This window comes from Mustela erminea, chromosome 10 (genome assembly GCF_009829155.1).
Source record: "Mustela erminea isolate mMusErm1 chromosome 10, mMusErm1.Pri, whole genome shotgun sequence".
NCBI lineage: Eukaryota > Metazoa > Chordata > Mammalia > Carnivora > Mustelidae > Mustela > Mustela erminea.
The window spans coordinates 30,470,722-30,492,773 of NC_045623.1; the positions used below are offsets into that span (position 1 = coordinate 30,470,722).

The following is a 22,052-nucleotide window of genomic DNA, read 5'->3' on the forward strand; positions in this document are numbered from 1 at the left end:
ACAGAAACTAGTTCAGCAAAGTCTAGAAAGGTGGCCAGGATCACCTGTTCTCGACCAGCCTCCAAACTGGATTTTTCTCCCCACCCGGGGTCAGGAAGTTTGGCTCCAGTCAGTAAGTGTTTACCAGGCACCTACTGTGTGCCATGCACAAAGCTAGGCTCTGGGAGCCAAAGGCAAATATGGTCTGGCCTCTGTCCTCAAAGAGCTTCTGTCTGGTGGACCACATTGCCTCACTGGATAGCTGTCCTTAGAGGATTAGAGAATAGATTGGCCTACTTAGGCCTTTAAGTCTCCTACCTGCCTTATCTAGCTTCCCCTCTCCTCTCCCCATTCCCCAGCATGGGCTCTTGCCAGGCAGTTGAAGCCTCTGCAGGGGTGACCCTCTGATTCATGGATCCACACCACATGACGGCAGCACTCTGGCCTATCTCCCCCACTTGTCAAGCCTCTGCCAGTTACTTTGGGGGAATCCCTAAGGGATCCTCACATAGGCATCCATAGCCCTCCTGTGATCCAGGTCTTCCAGCAAATTCAGACCTGGATGCCAGTATGCGGTGTCATTGTATGGCAAAGGGGGTAGTTCACCTCACTGGGGTTAAAAGGAATGCATTCAGAGTCAGGGGTCGGAGGACAGGGCAGGATAGGGGTCTGTGTCCCCCATGAACTAGGTCTGAGTCCTGGGAGAATAAAAACCAGTCATTGGAGCCCATCAGGTTCTTGTGGGGGCGTTAAGAGAGTCTCCGGATCTCATGTCAGCCCTCAATGGGGCACCTCTTGACTTAACATCGCCGAGCCAGAGTGCTATGATAAGTGTGTGACCTCATAGGTGGCTGAGTTTAGGAGCAGAGATGGGGGTAGGGAGGTTGTTACGAGGCTGCTACAGAAGTTCAGGGAGAACAGAACAGGGTAACCTCAGTGGGGATTAGAATGCATGTTGGTAAGCAGTAGAATCAGGAAGTTCTGTGTTGGTGGAAGCCAGTTCCGAGGGTTCTGGCTTGGGTAATGAGGACAGAGGAGGTGCCGGTGACCAGGAAGTGGGGAGAAGGGCAGGCTTTGCAGAGATCAGTTCCATTTATTTATATCGACATCCAAGTTCTGGAGTGGATTCTGGTCAGTATCCCAACACCCACCCTGAGGGCTGGGGATGGAGATTTGGCCATCATCAGCACATTTCAGAAGTCTCAGACTGGCTCTGTGTCCTGGGTTGAGCCCAGCCCCTCTGCCCACTGCAACCAGATTGATCTGTCTAAAAGCATCTTTTGGGGTACCTGTTGCCTATTGAAAATCTAGGCAGAGGTTTTCGGTGACTCACTGTCTGGAGCATGAAGGTCTGACCTCTCAGCCTCCAGTGTCCAACTCCCCTCGGTCCGATCCCAGCCTTCTGGATGAGGATGTCTTTGGCACAGGTGACAGGAGTCCAGAGCGAAGTAGCTTAGGTCACAAGAGGAGTTTGCTGCGGAAGGAATCAGCTGGGGCTTTAGGGATCTGCATGCCCCTGGGACACCTTCCCTCTGTTGCTCCTCTTCTCTCTGCTCGCTGATTTCTTCCTTCACCCAGTGTGCTCCACAGGGTGGGTCAGTGTGAAGTGCAGGAACCATGTGCTTCGAGTCCCATGATGCGCCCGCCACCGGTGTGGGGCCACAGCGACTTTTCTCATTTTGACAGGGGAAAACCAAAGTCCAGTGAGGGGGAGTAACTTGCCCAGACTCCAGAGCAGAAGGCAGGGATAAGGTCCAGGCAGTGGCATGTCTCCAGAGCTCAGGGCTGAGTTTAAACTGTTCTCTGCGTGTGGTCTTCCGAGAGCACTGTGCCCTCCTGAGGGCAGGGCCAGGGTGTCATCCCCCTCTTGGCAAATAACTTGGCCAAGTGCATGGCCCTGATTGTCGATGGCCAGGAAGTGGTGCCGTCTCAGACTTGCCCTTTCTACCTTCAGCCCCTGGGCCTGGGGACAGGATCTTTCCTGGTGATTTGCACAATTTAAAATTCTATGGGAACTGGGAAGCTTTTCTTAGAGGCAGGAACAGAGTAAAATAAATATTAATTATAATGCAGATGACATCTTTTTCCAGTCGGCTCTGAGGTCTCCTACATACAAATGAGTATGTTGCCTTCTCTGGGGCTTTCCCACAGCTTACAGTGTGCACGCCCTCCCTCTGTCCCCAAACTCAGGAGTGCAGACCTCCTCCTCCAAGGCTGCTGGGTCCTATTGTTCCATCTGATTTGAAATGCATGCTCTAATGTCAGGCAGGCCTTGTGAGAGGAGACCCTGGGCTCCATTCCTCCCGGGCCAGAGCAGCTTTTTCTTTCTGGGAGAGCTGTTGAAATGCGGGTTTCCGTGTCAATCAAAGTTCACAGCACGCTCTGTACGTCCAGAATGTGTTTTCCAACCATACCCCTGGGCTCTGGCTATTCCAGCCTGTCAAGAACAGACTTGCTGGGGCCATATGGGGCTGCAGAGACGTTCAGTCCAGATTCAGAGCGATAGGCATGATTCTGGGAGCGGGCCACAGCAAGCTCGGACTGGTCCTGGTGCTGTAGCAGGACCAGAGGGGCTGGGCGGGCAGGTGGGCGGGTGTGCGAGGCCACCTGTGGACACGTGGCCGTTCTCCTGAACTGCTTCCCTCCCAGGCACCCACGCCCTACGCACCTGGACATCAGACTGAAGGCACCTCCAGGGAGAAGTGTTTCTTTTATATAACCAGACATGTCGCATTCTGGTAGATCTGTGATAATAGTAACCCATGCTGTCTGTGTCCCAGAGATGTTCCGAATGCTTTGCAGATAGGGACCCATTCCATCCTGATGAACATCTCGTCTCATACTATCATCCCCATTTTGCGGACCAGGAGCCTGAGGCTCTGCAGAGAGATGAAGTCATTTAACGAAAACCACGCAGCCTATCAGTGGCCCAGCAGCCTGTGGATGTGGGGGAGAGGCTGGCCATTCTTGTAGTGTGCTGACATCAGGGTCCTTAAAATGCTGGCAGCGGGAAGGGGGTAGCTAGACTCAGGTTTCCCTGAGAAGCAACAGTTACCGTAATGCACGAATTTACTAGCTGAACTTCAGTTTGGTCGGATAGGTGTGGGCCTCCCCCACCCCCTGCATCAGCCCCCAGAACGAACTACTGGGATGAGATGACATTTTGGAGGTGGAGCCGTGTGAGTTGGAAACCATGATACAGTAGTTACTAAACGTCCCTCCCTTTCTTTCTCTCCTGCTCAAGGTATTCTTCTTACTTAATCTATGTCCATAGCCCCTTTTCTTGTACCCCACCCCTCCCCCAACAAGAACTCTCACATTTCTAGTGGCTCCACCCAACTCAGGCAAAGCCTCGGAGTAGGAGCCCACGTCTTTCTCTCGTGTGGGCGGTGGGGGAGTTGGTCGCTCCAGTGAACCTGGCAGAGCTCACAGGCAGGATGTTCTTTTTTTTTTTTTTTTAAGGGTTTTATTTATTTGACAGACAGAGATCATAAGTAGGCAGAGAGAGAGGCTAAGACAGAGGAGGAAGCAGACTCCCTGCTGAGCAGAGAGCCCAATGTGGGGCTCGATCCCAGGACCCTAGGATCATGACCTGAGCCGAAGACAGAGGCTTTAACCCACTGAGCCACCCATGTTCTTGATTTAAAGCCTAGCAGCAAATCTTTCTCTGGCGGGTACACCCCAGCTACCGTGTGGTGGGGAGCTCGGGATGGCTGGATCCGGAGCCCGCGCTGGGGCAGAAAAACTCGACTCTGCTTCCAGCCCTTGAGCCCACCCCCACCCCCTCCTCTCCTCAACACGAGGAGCTCAGGTCACACGGAGTCAGACCTGCCTTCTAGGCATGCAGTTCAGATGCAGGGGTGAGTAGTTAGAGAATGTGAGCATGGAGGAAAAGGTGTGTTGCTACAATGTGCTTGTTAGTAACATCCATAACATCTGTGTAAGATAGAGATATTCATGGGTTTTCTTGCTGTCTCTCTGGTAGTGAAAGAACATAAAACCCAAAGGGCCAGTGAGGACCTATTACCATTCCGTGTAAACTTTCTGAGGAAGCCAGGCCCTACTGACCTGGCTCTGGGGTGTCATGGTGCCCTCTGTCACAGAAGCCCGCTGTCTCGTGCTCACAGAATACTGAGAATGACTTGGGTCCAGAGAGTCTCTGAGGCACATGAATTCATAAGATGTCTGCAGAAACAAATGGGGAAGAGCTGGGAAACATGAGCTGAGAGAAGAGGCTATAAGAATGGGGCCAGATTAGTATGAAGAGCTTGTGTGTTCTTTCCTCTCCTGAGATTGGAAGGCACTGGAGTGATCGACCTGTACCACTCTTTGGCTGCCTCATGCATAATTCTGGGCCCGGCAGAAGATAACAACGTGTGTGTTTGTGGGAGTAGGGACTTCTCTTTTCTCCTTTTTTCTCAGAAGATAATCTCAGGAAGGCCAGGAGACTTTTTCTGGCATTAGTGGCATCAGTCAGAACTTCAAAGGACACTAGTAACTATACCCATGGGATAAACCATTGCTAAGAGCTGCTGTGTTACCCTAAAGTGCTAGAATTTCTTTTGTGGCCCCAGAGACCCCAAAACTAGCTGAGGCCATGACTGAAAGGGCTGCATTTCAGGAGCAAATTCATGTTTGCCCCAGATGGCCACACTGAGTGGAGGGCTGCACCGTTAGCAGAAATTCTGGTTGTTGGGGGCAAGCCGACGGAATTCTGCCAACCTCATAGTCCCATGTGACCGATATATCCTGTGAAGCGGGAACATCATTCTTCATCTCAGAGGAGCACAGATATCCATCACAGTGCTCTCAAAGATGCAAATGGATACATTTTGCCAAATTTTACGGTCACCCCTCACCCACCATGAGGTTGACAGCCCATCAAAGTACTTATGTATCGTGGCACCATCGTAGTTGACAAGGGCAAGGCTCATAAAATATAGGCACTTCAGAAGAATAATAAAAGTTGCATTAATGTATGTGATTAAAAGAGTATGTGAAAGTTCTAGAAGGCATTCACCCCTGAAACAATTACTAATGTAATCATGAGGGCGACCCTGTGTGGGTGACTTCTGATTGCCGTGGTCAGCTGTTTGAGAGATGTTGCCCACGTCTGAGGCTGAGGTAGAGGCTCTCAGAAACCGATCTGGTTCTTTTTAGGGTAGTAGAACCAGCTGTCACTGGCTTGCAATGAAGAGTCCCCTTGCTTGCAATTGCTTGCTGGCCTGGATCTGTCTCCCACCCACCTTTCCTCCTCCTCCTCCCCCCCACTCCCTCTCCTCCTGCCTCTTTATCTCCCTCCCTCTCTCTCCACCCCAGCTGTAAATCTAGTCAGTTGGGTAACCTCCTAACTTTGCACAAATTATGCAAGAGCTTAATTTGAGTTAAGAGTTTTTGAAATCTGAGTTTCCATCTCAAGGTAGGGTCAATCTACCTGACCCCCCTTTTCTCTCCTTCCTGGGTACTTTCCTGCAGCGGCCGACAGTGCCGCAACTTCACAGTCCACAGTTGGGGGGAGAACAATAATTGCGGATATTCCTCTAAGGAATGAGGGCAGAAGCAACAAGATAGCAGATTTTATATCTCCGGTCACAAGTGTAAAGCAGTGTTACGTCAAAATCTGGAGTGGAGGATTACTGTTTATAAAATGCGAAGAAATCTTGGCTATTTGTGAAGGATGCTGAGAAGGAGAGAGGGGATGATGGTGGGAAGTGGCCCGGGTGTTGGGCATCCGGGAGAAAGGAGGCTGGCTGTAAAGAGAAACATGGGAATAGCTTTTCGGGTGTGGGTGAATACAGTTTGGGTGGAGGGTTAACTGGGGCTTGACTCCTGATGACTACATTTTCAGACCTCAGACCAAGAAGAAGTGGGCCCGGGGCACAGGACGAGGGAATCGGGCTTGGCAGAAAGACTGTCAGGGTGGCCGAATGGAAACTAGGGTCACAGCATCGGTTAGGAGTTTAGTTCAGCTGCCAGTAACAGGAACAACCAAAATATGGGCTTAAACAGGACAGAAGGTCCTGCAGAATACCTGGAGGTGGGCAAACTGGGGCTGGCGTGTTGACCCCACCGTTGTGAGGGATCGGGCCTATTGGGGCCTCTGCTCCCCACTTGCAGGCTGTGGCTCCCTCCTCGTGTCCAAGATGGCACCAACAGCTCCAGCCGTCAGGTCTGGGCTTAGAAGTCCTGCTAAGCAGCAGTGCACCTTTCCTTGGCCACATGATGACATTAAGGGAGGAAAATTGAGGAATGACATCCTTGAGTTGTGTGGCAACACGCTCAGCTAACATGGGGCTTCATATAGTTTGCGACTAAAGAAGAGAAGCTCCATCACGAAGGCAAGGCTAGAGAGGCCTCATCTTGGGGTATTGGTTCATTCAGTGACTGCGGAGAGCCTAATTTGTTCAGGCATTGCTGGAGGGCGGCAGGTGGCTTTTTCCACTCTCGTGAAACTTAAAATCCAGTGGGAGGCGAGACAGAAAATAAACTATCAGGAAACGCAGCGTGTTTGACAATGTGCGTTCTGGACTGCAGTCTTCTCAATGAGGGTCTTCCGATGTAACTACGGAGTTGACGACGGGCGTGGAACAGCGCTGCCGGTGACTGAGGGCAGTTGACATAGCCGGCCTTGGCATCTCTGTGATGCAGGTGTCTGCTCTGAGGGACAGGGAGTGGTGGCAAAGTGGAGGGGGGAGAAGTAAGCAACTGGTAAACCAGAGCCCCACTTTGAGAGTGGCCCTGAGTCCTGCAGCCAGTACCCTCCTGGGCCAACGTGCCCACCGAGACTTGAGGGCTGTAAAAATCCCAAGTCTGCTTCCTTTTCCTTGGGTGGAGAAGGGTCTGGGCTCCTTCCCTTGCTGCAGAGCAGAGCAGTGTGATGAGGAGAATTCGGAGATCCTAGAAGCTTTTGAGGCCAAGGTGGGGAACTTGGGAAAACCCAAGGACACGGCCTTTTTCTGCTGCCGTGACCTTCAGCCAGTGATCCCTGAGCCAGATTTTGCTGGGAACCAGGCAGGAGTACAAGTGCAGCTCACACGTGAGTGGGCGTGGATTCTAAAGGGAATCTGGAGGCTCTGTCGCCCATCCAGACCCCAGCCCCGGCCGCTGTGTGGCCACCTACCTCCGTGATCCTCCTCAGACCTTCAGAGGCAAAAGACTAGTGTTTCAGTTTCAAGTTCCAGTCTGTCCTCAAAATGAAATATCAGAAAAAGGAAATTAAAAAGACCTACAAAATACAAAGTCAGACTTGTGTTAGTAGATTCAAGAGACAACATCTTCTGTCCGTTTCTAAAATGTTTGTAAAGGCAAACTCAGTTCCTGAATTGCAGCTTGCCAGTAGCAAAGAACTCAGGGCCATTACCATTGTCAGTGGGGGGACTGCACTTTGGGCCGCCATGTTCTACGGCTCTGGACCGTGGGCCAGCCAATGGGCGGCTGTCCTTCCTGCTCCCTCTTAGGACAGTTCCCAAGGAGAAGGAGGTAGGTCCCCTGGCTTAGTTGTGCCTCCCTCCCTACTCATCTCTCTCTGGCGCCCCCTACCCCGCTCCCCTTGTCTGCAGCTGCTTTCTGAGCACCCCACCCACCCACCCACACACAGGAAAGCTCCGCCAGCTCTCCTACCAGAGTCCCTGTGTGTAGGTGAAAACATTACCGCATACTTGTAGCCAGAGAAATGAAAGGTCACAGCTAATTGTAATCATTATCCAGGCTCCCCTACCTGAACGAGGCTTTTGGCATAAACTGGCTTGACTAGCCAAGCAGCCAACCGCGACACAGGCTGGCCTTTCCAGCTGGCAGGCCTGGCTGTCCCGGGCAGCTGGGGGACGTCACCATTGACCCTGTGTTGCAGTTCTCCAAGGAGAGGCACGTCATGGACAGGACCCCTGAGAGGCTGAAGAAGGAGCTGGAGGAGGAGCTGCTGCTGAGTGGCGAGGACCTGCGCAGCCATGCCTGGTACCACGGACGCATCCCCCGCCAGGTACCTGCTCCTTCCTGCCAGCACACGCCCAGCCGTCCTCAGACACCACCACATTGACTGCCCCGCCGGGTCACCTTCCAGCGCCACGTTGCTTTAGCTAAAAGCAAAGAGAGTCAAGTGGACTGTAGTAACTTGGGTCCGTCCCCAAGGAGACCTTGGGGAGAACTAAGGTCAGGAACCTAAAGCACGTTTCCACATGCCAGGGAAGTGGATGGAGAAAAGTCAGGTGTTCTGTGGTCTACAGAGCTGGAGGGGGCAGGAGGCTGTGGCTGCAGGGGGATAATCTGAAGAGGTACAAGGCTGGCCTGTGGTTCAGATAATTGAACTCCTGGCCGGCAGCCTGCAGCCTCATACCCTTTGGAGTTTCTCTCTTAAGGCAGTAGTTTAATTTCAGGTGAAGAGAGGGTATCATCGAGGCAGGTGGCAAAGAGCAGCAAGGCTGCTAGTGCCCTCATGGGGCTGGTGACTATTTATTCTCCATCTCAACCCGGTCTGGGCCCCTGTCTGGAGCTGGGAAGAAGAGGAATTACACCAACGACCATAGCCCCACGGCCTGGAATGTACGCTGTGCGGTTGTCATTTGGAGTGATAGCCGTGAGTGTTTTTTAATTTAAGATATAGAAACTGAAAAATAAAAGTGCAGAATTAGGGTATAGAATTTCTTCGAGTTTTTTTTTTTTTTCCTAAAGATTTTATTTATTTATTTGACAGAGAACACAAGTAGGCAGAGAAGCAGGCAGAGAGAAAGGCAGGGGAAGCAGGCTCCTCTCTGAGCAGAGAGCCCAATGTGGAGCTCCATCCCAGGACCCTGGGATCATGACCTGAGCCGAAGGCAGAGGCTTTAACCCACTGAGCCACCCAGGCGCCCCTCTCTTAGGTTTTTATCATAACCTGATCTGCCCAATCACTCACCCAGGACAACATGACAGGAAAGGGGCGGGGGACAGGGGGAAGGGCATCATAGTTGTGACAATTTTTTTTAATGTAGCAGATCTCTCAGCACTATCAAAGAAATAATCTCTATTCTAGCTTTTTTTTTTAAAAAAAAAAGTTTAAAATCGATTGTAGAATATACAGAGAGTAAAATGAAGAAAATGAAATTCTCACCCATAATTCTCCCTCCTAGAGATAGCCACTGTGAACACTTTGATGTAATTCCTCCTTCTAGGCTTGGCAAGTATGAGATCATACCACGTAGACTTTTGCAGCCCATTGTCTTCATTTAATGATACATTCTGGGCCTTTTGTGCTGCTGTGAAATAGTCTTCCCCACCACCCTCCATTGTATGTATGTCCATTGTGCATGTGCCCCACTCTTGGGCGGGCACCCTCACCAACAGGCTTTAAGATAACTACTATGTTTATAACTGTAATTATTTCCTCAGGCTCAATCCCAAGAAATGGAATTTCTGTGTGAAAACATATTCTTAGGCAAAGATGCAAGTTTAAAGTATCTGTGGCGGCACACTGTTGTGTGTGTGCTGATCCAGTGTTGGAATATCCTGGGAGAAATGTCCCAGTCTCATAAAACTCATGACCGTCATCACCATCCTTCTCTTTATGGTGATCGTAAACTTTCTTCCCACTTGCAACAAGTGCAACTTTTCAGCTGCATGTCCTTTGATTGTTTAACAAACAGCCCACCGTACCAGTAATAATGGTAGTAACAGCTAACCCTTTACTCCATTAAATCTTCATAGCCACTGTGTAGGTGACATTAGCCCATTTTACAGAGATGAACCACAAAGAGATGACCTAACTTGTCCCAAGTCACCCAGCAGAGCCAGAGTGCAAACCCAGGTGGTCTGGCTGGAGGAACGGCCATCTGCAACACAGTATCGATCCTCCTTTTGCTATAAACATCAGCATCTTCATTGTTAACAGTTTTTGAGCCCCTGCTGTGTTCCAGGCACCGTCCTAGTGCTTTGCCTGGATTGTATATGCAGATAACACTCCTCCAGTGAGAGGAGACACGGATCTGACTTGGTCACAGGCCCGCCAGTGAGCGGCAAGCCCAGCACCCCACTCGAGTCTCTGCTTCCACAGCCTCTGGCCTCCCTTGCATGTGGACCCCTCCTACGAGCCAACAGAACCCGGTCCTCTGCCTATTGGGGGTGGGGAGGAGGATCAGGCTCCCTGGCCCTGCATTTCCTTCTTTCTTTAATTTTCTGTCACTTCACTTGCTTCAGGTCTGTGTGCAGGTCATCTTCTCCTGACACCTGCTGACCCACCCCGTCTCAGAGAGCAGCCCTCGGCCCCTCCCAGGCACTTCTTATCTCCCTTCCCAATTGACTTTTTTCCTTACCTTTACAACATCTGACCGTCCATCTGGCCGCTTACTTACCCCCTGAGGTAGCAGGATCTCCACTCACCACAGAGGCCCCATGACGGTGGGGACGTAGGGAGGCCAGCGGGCTCCCCCTTCCCGCCCTAAGCCAGGCGCCCCAGCAAGATTCCTGGTGCCTTATTGGTGGGTGTCCAGTAGTTCTTAGGTGAATGCCTGGGTCTTCTAAGAATTTGGCGTTTGAGAAAACAAAGAGCCCACCGAAGAAGAAGAGACAGAATAGCCTTGTCTCCTGTCAGCCCCAAGAAGCAGAGCACGGTGCCGCTTTAACAGGATGTTCGCTTGCCCTTCCGACTCCTCCCCATTTTGTCCCGAAGGTGTCGGAAAACCTCGTGCAGCGGGATGGCGACTTCCTGGTCCGTGACTCTCTGTCCAGCCCCGGCAACTTCGTGCTGACCTGTCAGTGGAAGAACCTGGCTCAGCACTTCAAGATCCGCCGGACGGTGCTGCGGCTCAGCGAGGCCTACAGCCGCGTGCAGTACCAGTTCGAGACCGAGAGCTTCGACTCCATCCCCGGCCTGGTGCGCTGCTACGTGGGCAACCGCCGGCCCATCTCGCAGCAGAGCGGAGCCGTCATCTTCCAGCCCATCAACAGGACGATGCCTCTGCGCTGCCTGGAGGAGCGCTACGGCGTCTCGCCTGGCCGGGCGCGGGACGGCAGCCTCCCCGAGGTCCAGCCGGACGCGGGCAAGAGGCTGAGCCTCACCATGGGTGGCGTGCAGGCCCGGGAGCAGAGCTCGCCCCAGGGGAACCTCCTCAGGTGGGTCAGGGCCTCGCTGGGTGTGTGTGTTGGGGGGGGTGCCGGGACCAACGGGGGCCCTCAGGACAGGCCCAGGCTTTGGTGAGACGGGTGAGGAGCAGTAAGAGGTGCTCCTAAGGGTGCCACCTATTACTGGAACAGCTGCCACGAGGCAGCACGTGCTGAGCTCCCAGCTGAGTTGTGCATGCATGAGATGAGGCAGTTGATGAGGAAGGGGAGGCCTGGCCAGGAGAGCTCTGTGAAGAAAGGAGGACTCTGGCTGCTCTGAGGACCAGGGAACATTTGGATACACACTGCAAAGGGGAGGGGGCTCCAGGCACGGGGCTCAGTGTGAGCGTGTGCAGAGGACATGCAGGTAGATTGGTGGGGCCCGAGCAAAGGGCCCAAGTAAGGGGCCAGTAGGGGCAAGCTTAGGGAGCTGACCCCAGCCAGATCATGGAGGCCTGAAAGCCAGGCTGAAGGGTTTGAACGAGCCTCAGAGACTTGACATGGTGAAGGTCCTGAGAATGGAGCAGGGTGGCCATGTGTGGGAGGGGCAGGGAGGGAGCCCGGAGAAGGAAGACCTCTGTCAGTGAGTCCGGAGGGTCAGGCTATGAAGGGGTAGAGGAGGGAGAGCCTGGGACCTTGGCTTCCTGGGACTCTCATGCATGTGGGGAAGGTTGGAGAGAGGCGAGTCAGAGGGGCCAGACTCTGAGGAAAAACCAGTTGCTGCATCTGAGATACAGCCGTAGGCTTATCTCTGAGTGCCAGCGTCCAGCAACAGACTGGAGGTATGGGAGGGGAGTTCGGCCTGAAGGCTTAGATTTGGGCTTGGTCCACATGGAAAGGGTGATTGACCTGGTGAGAAAAGATGAGATTCCTGAGATGGGAGACACTGAGAGACTAGAGGCTATGCCCAAACCTGGGTACAAGGGAGAGAAGATTCCAGAGAACTGGAGGCCCGGCTGAGGCACCCTGCCCTTGATGGCCAGTGCTGTGTGCTGTCTTCACATAGGACCCTGTCTCTCAGGGAGCTGGGTGCCTGTGCTGCCATCTGACCATTCGAGAGAAGGAGAGCAGGGAAAAGGAGGGCCTGGCCGGGTGTAGACTAGCTCCGGCCCCTTGGCGACACAGCCCCCTTCTCTGGCTCCCTGGCCCCTGAACTCACGTGCCTACACCAAGGATTCAGAAGCAAAACACAGGACGCTGGGCAATACACATGAGGCCGTGCGCTGCTGCAAAGCTCTGGTCCTTGTTGGGCAGGGTCTGGCTGGGGACCCTGCCTACCTGGCCACAGTTGCTGGTCCACCACTGATCAAGCTACTTACCTTCTCTGGGCCTCACTCTCCCCAACCGGAATGATGGGGTTCGTGAGAGTTAAATGACTGAAGACTTGTAAAGTGCTTAGAACAGTGCCAAAGGGCTATGTAGGTGTGAATAATCATAATAAGTATTATTTGGGGAGGGCAGTAGAATGTAGGACTCAGTCGCGGGGAGGAAGGCAAGAATGGATACACAGATATTCTCCTTTTCTTAGTAATAAGAATGGACTTGAGATCCCTCAGAAATACTGAAGAGGTGCTTCTTCCTCTGTTTCTTTTTTGAGTGTGGGAATTGGCTGCTTAACTGAGGAAGAGGAGGGTAATGTCATGAATGGAGCCAGGGAGCATTGGGCAATGCCCAGAACCCCTGCCTGGGGCAGTGCTGGGCAGGAAGGCCTGCCTCCTGGTCTCTGCTCAGTGACCCAGATTTAGAAGAGAAATTTATTTTTTAAGATAAGGAATAGAAGACTGAGAAAGTCTCTCCATCAGTGAGGCAGGCCCAACAGAGCCACTCTTGACTGCCCAGTGAAAGCAGAGTTTTTTGAGCCCTGTCCCTTCTTGGCCGGAGCAGCAGAAGGTCTGACCGCAGGGGCGGAGTGGGCTCCGCAGGGAAGCGCCTCCCCGCTGCCGTGCGCCCTGCCCTCCCCCACCCTCCAGCCCACACCTTACCTGACTTGGGCCTCGCTGGTTGGCAGGCCAGCGGGGTGCGCCGCAGGTGGGGTTTCTGGGCCAGTAGAGTCTGGCTGCTCTGAGGATCGCTGCAGAAATACCACTTGGCTGAAGCCACTGCCTTTTGGAATTTGCCCTCTGCCCTGCCTTATCGCTGAGGGCTTGCTGGAATTTCTCTGTTGCTGGGAGTTTGGTTTTGGGGGGTAGGAGGGTGTTTGCTTTTTCCTTGGTCGCTTGCAAAGGTAGGAAAGAACTTAGGGATTTCGGTAACCTAAGCTTGTGGGAGGGCCAGTTAAAGTTCATTACAACTTGACTGGTGGGGTGGCAGTCTCTTAGCAAAGGAGAGATTCTGTTTGTGGGGCTAGAGAACCTCCCGGTCTAAGTAGGCAGGGGAGCAGGGGGGTTACTAGTTGTGTGGAAGGTGATATTTCCTTGCTTCCCTGCGTGACTGTGCTCTGTGCCTCCCAGTGCGGGGCTCAGCTGTGGGGCCCTGATCCTTCCAGGAGGACGAGAGGGTCTTTATTTGCGGGACATGGCGAACTTGCACTGAAACGCAGACTGCCCCAAGGCTTCCTTCCTAACTGACACCAGGAGGTATGGTGGAAAACGCCTTTCAGTTAAACAAGTCATTCCTCCTGGGTCTGTAAGTAATTTTAAGCTCTGTTAAAAAGTACACATTCTGGCTCATCAGATTTTCCTGAGAGGATCATGAGATCTTTGCTCTGCTCTGCTCAGCCGGATGGAAGGGCTCAGAGGACCAGACTGGATTGGTCCTGGGGACGTGGGGCTGGACCCCGAGCACAATCCTGTGTTAACTAACCGCCCCCAGCAGTCATTTCCTCCTCCAACAGCATTCCTCTACTGCTGGGATGTGCTGTACCCCTCGGCCTTCTCGTAAAAACTTTCCATGACGCTGCCTGAAGGTTTTATGATTTAATGACACGTTTCTGCTCCACTTATCTTTGGCTTCAGAAATAAAGAGAAGAGCGGTAGCCAGCCAGCCTGCCTGGATCACATGCAGGACCGACGAGCCTTTTCCCTCAAAGCGCACCAGTCGGAAAGTTACCTGCCACTTGGTAGGTCTTGGGACCTTTGCTGGGAGGAGGGTGGCAGTGTTAGCCTGATTTCCTTCAGGCTCTTTCCCACCCCTTCTGGTCCCCTGGTATGGGGACAACACAAGGCTCTGCCCTGTAGGCTGGAGGGGAAGGGGTTTGTGAAACTCTGTGGGAGACGGGTCACTTGATGTGTGCTAGCTAGCTTTTAAGCCTTACTACAAACCTTCCCAGAGGAAATGATTATTCTCTTCTCCTTGTTGAGGACACTGAGGCACAGAGGTGACATAACTCCTCCAGAGTTACCCATCCGGCCCCCGGTGAAGCCGGCATTTGAACCCAGGTTTTCCGACGTAGCCTTCATGACAGAGGAGCCCCTCTCTGTGCCCTCCCTGGGCGGAGGGGGCTGGGCCAGAGCTGGGCTTCCTGGGGAACCCTTCTTCCTCTCCATTCTCCTTTCGCAGCCAGAGGCGTGAGGAGCTGTGGGATGGGGGCCGACCTTGTAAGCAGCAGTGTTAGTGAGCCAGGGATGGTTGGTTATTCATTATTTTTGTAACTGACCCTCCTTGGGACCACAGGGTGATTTTCTTCATGCCCTGTGGTGAACCACTTCCTTGTGGGATAGCTCAGCATCTTGTCCCCCACTTCCTAGGGTGCCTCCGGCTCTCCCTCCAGGCTGGCTGGACCCACCCTGGCCGTGAGAGTGATTCAGGCCCTCATGCTCTGTGACTAAAGACTTCTGTTTCTTAGGGCAAGACTAGATTACTAACTGCCCTCCAGGCACCATGTCTTGTCCTTGACTGGACTAGTCTTCTCTGACCATAAAGTGACACTGCGGCCCAGCTGCTGGAAGTCACTGGGATTCAGAATCCCCCAGAAGTGGGGTGCGGCCAGCCAGCCCTTGAAATGCTCTGGATGGCACTAGATTGGGCATGGGGTGGTCCTACCGTGTTATCTGTGGGAAGTGACAACTGAAGCCCCAAAGGCGTGAATGGAGGAGATGTCACTCCAGGTTTGCCTTGTGTTCCCCCACACAGCTGAGCTTTTCCTGACCCTCACTTTCCCTCCACAGGCTGCAAGTTGCCCCCTCAGTCCCCGGGGGTGGACACAAGCCCCCGCCCAAACTCACCCGTTTTCAGGACGGGCAGCGAGCCCACCCTGAGCCCCGCACTGGTTCGGAGGGTCTCCTCGGACGCTAGGGCAGGGGAGGCTCTGAGGGGCTCAGACAGCCAGCTGTGCCCCAAGCCACCCCCCAAGCCCTGCAAGGCTCCCTTCCTCAAGGCTCCCCCATCTCCATCCACCTGGCTCAACTCGGAGGCCAACTACTGTGAACTGAACCCAGCCTTCGCTGCAGGCTGTGACGGGGGCGCGAGGCCCCCCATCTGTGCCCAGGACAGCTACGTGGAGCTGCTAAAGGCCAAGCAGAACGGGGGGCCGGGTCCCCGGAACTCTGGCACCAGCTACTTGATCCTCGAGGATGACGGGGCGGGCCCTTGGGAGGCAGTGGCCATGCAGGTGGACCGGAGGCCAGAGGAGGGTGAGGCTGAGTTCGTGCTGCCCCGTCTGGAGACGGCCTCCTCATTCAGACCCAATGACTTTGAGTCGAAGCTCCTTCCTCCTGAGAACAAGCCCCTGGAAATGGCAATGCTGAAGAGGGCGAAAGAACTGTTCACAAAGCACGACCCCAAGGTCATCGCCCAGCACCTACTGAGCATGGACTGTGTGGTAAGTGCCTGGGCAGGGAATTTGACTCTGTCTTTGGAGAGTTCAGACAGGGATGGCGGGCTGGCCTCGCTGCACCTCACCCTTTAAGTGTGTGGCTCAGAGAAAAAGTCAGAAGATAACCTGGGTGGGGATTTATTTAAACGGTGGGAAGTGCAGGCCTGGGACAACCTTTGCCCAGGCTGGAAGCTTGTAAAACTCCCCTCGGGCAGAGGGATGGCGGGCTGGCCGCCCAGCCAGGCTGGCAGCCCAGCCAGGCCTTCCCCACCCCCACACTGCCCTTATTCCCACCCCCCCCACCAACTGACCTCCCCCGCCCCAGCACGCCCCCACTTCCCGCCGGGCTGCAGGGTCTTCCCTGGCCTCAGCTCTGTCAGAACTGGGAGAGTCAAGTCCAAGGACAGAGGACTGTAGATGAAAATGTACTTTCTGGAGTCATAAAGCCTAGGTTATTTTTATTTTATTATACGTGATGCATTCTGTGGACATATACACACATGTCATACATTTATTGTTACTCAAATGGGCTTGAGAATAGACATTTTAAAATTTACCCTGTTTTGTTTTGTTTTTTTACAAGTAATACTTGCTCAATTTAGAAAAATTATGAAATATAGTTTAAGAGAAAAGAAAAAAATTACACAAGGTCTACTTTCCTGATGATCACCATGGTTAACATTCGTTCTGCAAACTGATACATGTAAATAATTTCATGCACATGTGTGTGTTTACCGCAGGCCTGAACAGATGATTCTATTTTATTGTACTTTTTTCCTAAACATACTATTTTTTAAAATTTTATTTTATTTTGTTTTTTTAAGATTTTATTTATTTATTTGAAAGAGATCACAAGTAGGCAGAGAGGCAGACAGAGAGAGAGGAGGAAGCAGGCTTCCTGCGGAGCAGAGAGCCCGACATGGGGCTCGGTCCCAGGACCCTGGGATCATGACCTGAGCTGAAGGCAGAGGCTTTAACCCACTGAGCCACCCAGGCGCCCCCTAAACATACTATTTTAAACCCTGAGTCTTCGACCAAACAACTTAGTATGATTATCTTTTCATGTGACTAAATAAATATATGTTTACATCATCATCAGTTTTGACAGTAAGCACTTCTTTCAGATATGGGCAGCTTTTGTTCCTAAGTACCCTTATGGCAAGGTTATCCTTTAGAGACATCTTTCTAGAAAGCAAGTGTCTTAGACTGGGAGGGACTCAGCCTACCCCTCAGTTACAGAGACAGATCCAAGTGTTGGAGCGGCAGGTAAGGCTTTACTTAGTGAAATTTAAAGCCCTTATTCGTTCAGGAAGTCAGTTACCTTCAAAGTTCAGGGCCTGTTTAGGAACTGAGTTTTCCTAATGACTCATGGCAGGAAGTGTAGTCTCTGAGCAGCCCCCTGGGGAGTCCCTAGTTGGTGGATCTCACAGGGGGGACCGAAGGCCTCCCAAAACAGCCTTGAGGAACTTGAAGCAGGTGCTAGCTGTTCTGAGCTCTACAACCCAGCACCTGGAAGTGGGTCTGAGGGATCTCTCAGTACCTAGTTGGCCGGCCCGGGGGTGGGAGCGCCCTGGGGAACAGACCTGGAGAGGGACCAGGCTGAAGAACAAGGCTTTGTTCACGTGGTGGTTTGGGTGTCCTTGGTCAGTGCTCACAGGTCATATTAAATGCTTACCTCACTTAAAAGCGGGCTAAACCCGTTCGGGCAGTAAGAGGATTTAAGACTCCTGTTCTTTTTCCTGGCCTGGACTCTAGGACTCCAGTAGGCCAGGAGTCTGGTGTGAACCTGCCTGAGTTCTCCACAGAGGGAGGTCCTCATAGAAACATGGATCAGGGTTGACAGAACAGCCTAATTCCCAGGAGGAAATGAATCCTTCTTCCCTGTGACTTCAGACAGTACTTGGAGGATCTAGGAGGGTCTAGGAGGAGGTGAAATGCCTCACTGTCCTTTGGCAGGAGGGTCTAGAATGTTCCCACCATCTTGGCAGCCATGAATCTAGGGTTCAGATCTGTTCTTGACTAAAGGAACATGAAGCCTACCCTTTTTCTTGTTTGGTTTCTTTCTTTGCATTTTGTCCTTCTGGTCGGGCCCCTCTGCCCTGTTAGCATTTAGGCACCCCTGGAGGAAGGGCTGCATAGAGCCCCCTGGCAGTAAGGTGGAGACTAGGAGCAGAAAGCCGATGGACTCTGCTCACCTTCAGTCTCAAGGGCAGGGCTGTTAATAGTCTTCCTGCCTCCCTCCGGAGTCCACTGCCATTTCCTTTTTCTCTTCCTGAAACCACTGACTTTAGGGCTTTGCCAACAAAGCAGACACAGCATCTCTGAGGGACATAGATGGGCTGTTGTTATGCACTCCAGATGTAGGGACCACCCAATAGGGCCACTCAGAAGCCGAGAAGAGACACTGGACAGTGTTTGGATCCCAAGCACTGGTTCCCACGCCCTGAAGAGCCTGGGGCTGATGCCTGCAAAGGCCATCATGACAGTGGCTGGCCCTGAGTGCCTCACGGCTGCCTGTTTTGCAGTGTCCAGCCCCTCCTGGGCAGAGCTGGGTGGGGGAGGGGCATCCACTGAGCCCCTCTTACCCTGCAGATGGGCACTATCCTGGCCTCCCCCTGAGTGCAGCCTGTCTCCTACCCATTTGTTGCAGTATCCAGAAGTGGGGCCCCGTAGGTGAGAGTTGGCCTCTGGGAATGAAATCCCTGAGTCTCATTCAGGCTCTCAGCTTTCCGGCTCTTTCTGTCCCCACCTGTAAAAGGAGGGGAACCATACCAGCTGCCCAGGTGGTTGTGAGGACTACGACTAAATGAAGTAGCTTATGTAGACCCGTCTACACACCATGTCCGGCCAGAATGAGGCTAGGTGTTGGCTAGTGTTGGGTATTTAGCCTTGCTTGAGCACCTGCTGTGGGGTGGGGGGGGTGTGAGCAGGGGGACAACAGTGATACGGTACCTCAGACCACAGCCCAGGTGGGAAATGCTCTGCAGGGGAAGGCACAGGAACTGTGGGGCCTCTGAAGCACGGTCTTAAACATGGAGGAAGGAGGGGACGTCGAGATGAGTTTTCAAGACTGAATAGATGGGGCGCCTGGGTGGCTCAGTGGGTTAAAGCCTCTGCCTTCAGCTCGGGTCATGATCCCGGGGTCCTGGTATCAAGCCCCGCATCGGGCTCTCTGCTCGGCGGGGAGCCTGCTTCCTCCCCTCTCTCTGCCTGCCTCTCTGCCTACTTGTGATCTCTGTCTGTCAGATAAATAAAGAAAATATTTTAAAAAACTAACTAACTAAATAAAGACTGAATAGGAATTGACTAGAGGAAGAATGCAAAAAGCGTCTTCTGGGTGGCAAGCGGCGGATGTGTGCAGACTCCGCTGTCAAGGGTTGGGTTTACAGAGGACTCACTGTGTGGGCAGTGAAGGTGGGGCTGGAGTGGGGAGGAGGAGGGACTCGCAGGCCTTTCCTTGGGTGTTAAGTCTCTACTTCTGGGCTCACTCCAGGTTGTTGCTTCAAGGCACTTTGCAGTTCAGTGAGGGGACAGGCCTGTGAGTGCATAGGGCAGAGCAGAGTCCTTTGCTAAGGGCAGCAGAAATGGTGGGCAGAGCCAGGCAGTCTTTCAGAAGATCCCTTGGCAGCTGGGAGGAGGGGCAGGCCCCTGCCAGCACCCCCGTGGATCACAGCAGCAGCTCCCTCAGGCAGTCTGGAGATCCTGCAGAGCAAGGATAGCTGAGATCAGAAGAGCAGAGGGAGGCTGGAACGCCCCGTCCGGGAGTGCTGAGGTGGCATGCCAGGTGCCTCTCATAGTAGATCCTCTGGAAGCGTCCATCCCTCCTCTCCGAGCTACATGGCTCTGGGCATTTTCCCAGAGGACCAGATCCAAGTTCTGCAGCAGGAGCTCGGGAGCCCCTTGTCCTCACTCAGCCTTGTGGCAAGCAGGTGTCACTGTATCCTGGCAAACCCCCAGGAAAGTGAGCGGGGGTTGCATGTTCACACTGAAGGAAACCGAGTTGGAGGCTATTCTTTCAGAGCAGGGATCATTCTGGTTAGTAGTGCTTCGGGCACAAAACTGAATCAGTGATAACCATTTGAATCTCATTACACAGACTATGTGTGAATTGGAGGATGCCCACCACTCGGAGGCTGGGTTTGGAGGCTCTGACGGTGTAGCTGTCTAAACAAGCAAGTGAAGTGTGTGACCACAGGTGGCTGGGGGATACATCTGGGTTGCCTGACCATGCTCAAGGTGTAAATCCCTTTCCAGAGATCTGGCCACAATTCTTCCCTCTTCTACATGCCAGTGGTTCACAACTCATATTTTCAAGTGGCTTTAAAGTCATTTGATCCTCTGCAAAGTCCTTGAGAAAGGCGAACCTAGCAGCTGCGTCAGAGAAGGAGACACTGAGGCCCAGAGAGCATAGTAGAAATCTGGCACCCTGTTCCCCAGTCTGCCTCTGCATAGCTAATTCCCACAGCTCCACTTCCCCAGGGCTGACAGTGGTTCCTTCGCTCAACCACAGAAGTTAGGGATCAGGGTTGTTAATATCAGCCAAGCGTCAGGTGTTTTTTGTAGCCTGTTACGAAGACATCGGGACCGAAGCCTGGGATCTTTATAGTCGAGGACAATTCCAACAGGAGGAGGAGAAGAATTGTTCTGTGCCTGCCACGTGTCCAAACTTGATCGGAAGCACCATGCTTGGTGGTTGCGTCATTAGACATCAGGATGCTGCAAAGTGTCATTAGCCTGGTATTGTCAAGATGCAGAGACTCGGCTGTAACGTTTCGAGGCAACGTGTGATAAATACGAATGGTCAGCTTATACGTGGTGCCGGTAGACAGTGATTACACACTAGAGGCAAGACCAGGAGCTGGCTGGGACAGACAAAGGTTTTCTGTAAGGAAGCCTCCTAGGGGGAGAAGTGGGTGTGCTTGAGACCTTGAGTTTCAAATTGCTGTGCGTGTTTCTAATAGTTTCCAGACATATGGTGCCTTGACTGAGCTCAGGAGAGATGTAATTAAGGGTAACAGTGGCCAGCCCTCCTGGGAAGTGAGAACACAAACAGCAGACCTGGTGGCAGAGGCGCAAGCCCTTGGCCTGGTCACTGTCCCACCACAGGGACTCCTCACCCAGTGTGCTCGCAGCCCTGCCACCGGCAGCGGGACCCGGCCCCTGGTGGCCAGGAGCTGGCAGAGTGACACCGTTGGCCAGAAACATCAGATCTACAGATTCTACGGACTGTGCTAGGGGCTTTTCCCTCTGGTTTTGGATTCCTGTGGTGTCTTGGAATCCTTCTAATCTCGTCTAGAAACTCTCTGTGGGGAGGCTGCTGCCTGAAAGGAAACGCAGCAAGCACATCACACCATCCCGGTTTCGTGTCTTTCTTTTCACATGCTACGTTCGTGTTCATGGTGAGCTCGCTCCCTGATCCAGTCCGTCTCCGCTTGTGTTCTCAACAGGTCACGAGGATACTTGAAGTCTCGGAAGAGATGAGGAAGAACATGGGCGTGAGCTCAGGCCTGGAGCTCATCACCCTGCCTTACGGCCACCAGCTGCGCCTGGACATCATTGAAAGGTGAGCCGTGCTGGCGCACCCCCCCACACACACACATTTTGGGCCCATCAGCACAGCAGCTTTTGGAACCGATGGGGGCCCAGCACCAACCCGGCCAGGAACCTTTCCCTTCTCCCAGAAGCCTTAGCCACAGAATTCCTGGAGAGGCACAAAGTAGCTGTGCCTATCTCTGCTCCAGGAGGGGGTGGAGGACGGAAGAGACCGTTGGTCCGCGCTAGCAGATGTCACCCCTGTCGCCAGCCTGGGTGAAGCGGACATCTCGCCCCCCACAGCTCCACCTCCCTGGGCAGTGGCTGCTCTGTCCCTCCGGAGTTCAAGACCGCACCAGGACTAAGGAGTTCGTGGGAGAGATTGGGAAGAACAGAGTCTGGACGGTGGGCAGGGGATGGGCAGGGGATGGCAGCGCTCAGGGCCCCCAGCCTCTGAAGACTCACTGCCCCCTTCTCCCAGTGTCCCCAAAACCCGGGCTGCCCGCGAAACCCACATGCTGCAGCGTTGGAGGTTTAGAAATAAAAAAGACAGAAATAGCGAGGCCTGTTTTTAAGAGAAGTGCTAGACTAGATTCTTGTATTGCCGCAGACGTTGGACTTGTTGACACACGTGAAAAGACCGTTGATTTGGGCAAGACTGTCTTGTTATCTTAAGTGTCCTATTTTTCCAGCCAGTTTCCTAATTGTCACAATACGA

At 53.0% G+C, this 22,052-nt stretch overlaps 1 protein-coding gene across 5 annotated transcripts in view; it reads left to right on the plus strand.

Annotated features, from left to right (window-relative positions):
- BCAR3 (BCAR3 adaptor protein, NSP family member) overlaps nt 1–22,052 on the plus strand; it is a 110,320-nt gene that overhangs the window by 72,269 nt on the left and 15,999 nt on the right. For 3 of the 5 annotated variants that reach the window (XM_032361503.1, XM_032361502.1, XM_032361504.1), the window contains 5 exons: nt 7,829–7,957; nt 10,619–11,061; nt 14,004–14,107; nt 15,156–15,808; nt 21,250–21,365. In XM_032361503.1, the coding sequence (XP_032217394.1) occupies nt 7,829–7,957; nt 10,619–11,061; nt 14,004–14,107; nt 15,156–15,808; nt 21,250–21,365 (1,445 nt within the window). Of the gene's footprint in view, nt 1–7,828; nt 7,958–10,618; nt 11,062–13,191; nt 13,274–13,516; nt 13,626–14,003; nt 14,108–15,155; nt 15,809–21,249; nt 21,366–22,052 lie in introns of those variants that run through there. The other 2 variants (XM_032361505.1, XM_032361506.1) reach the window with 2 other exon arrangements.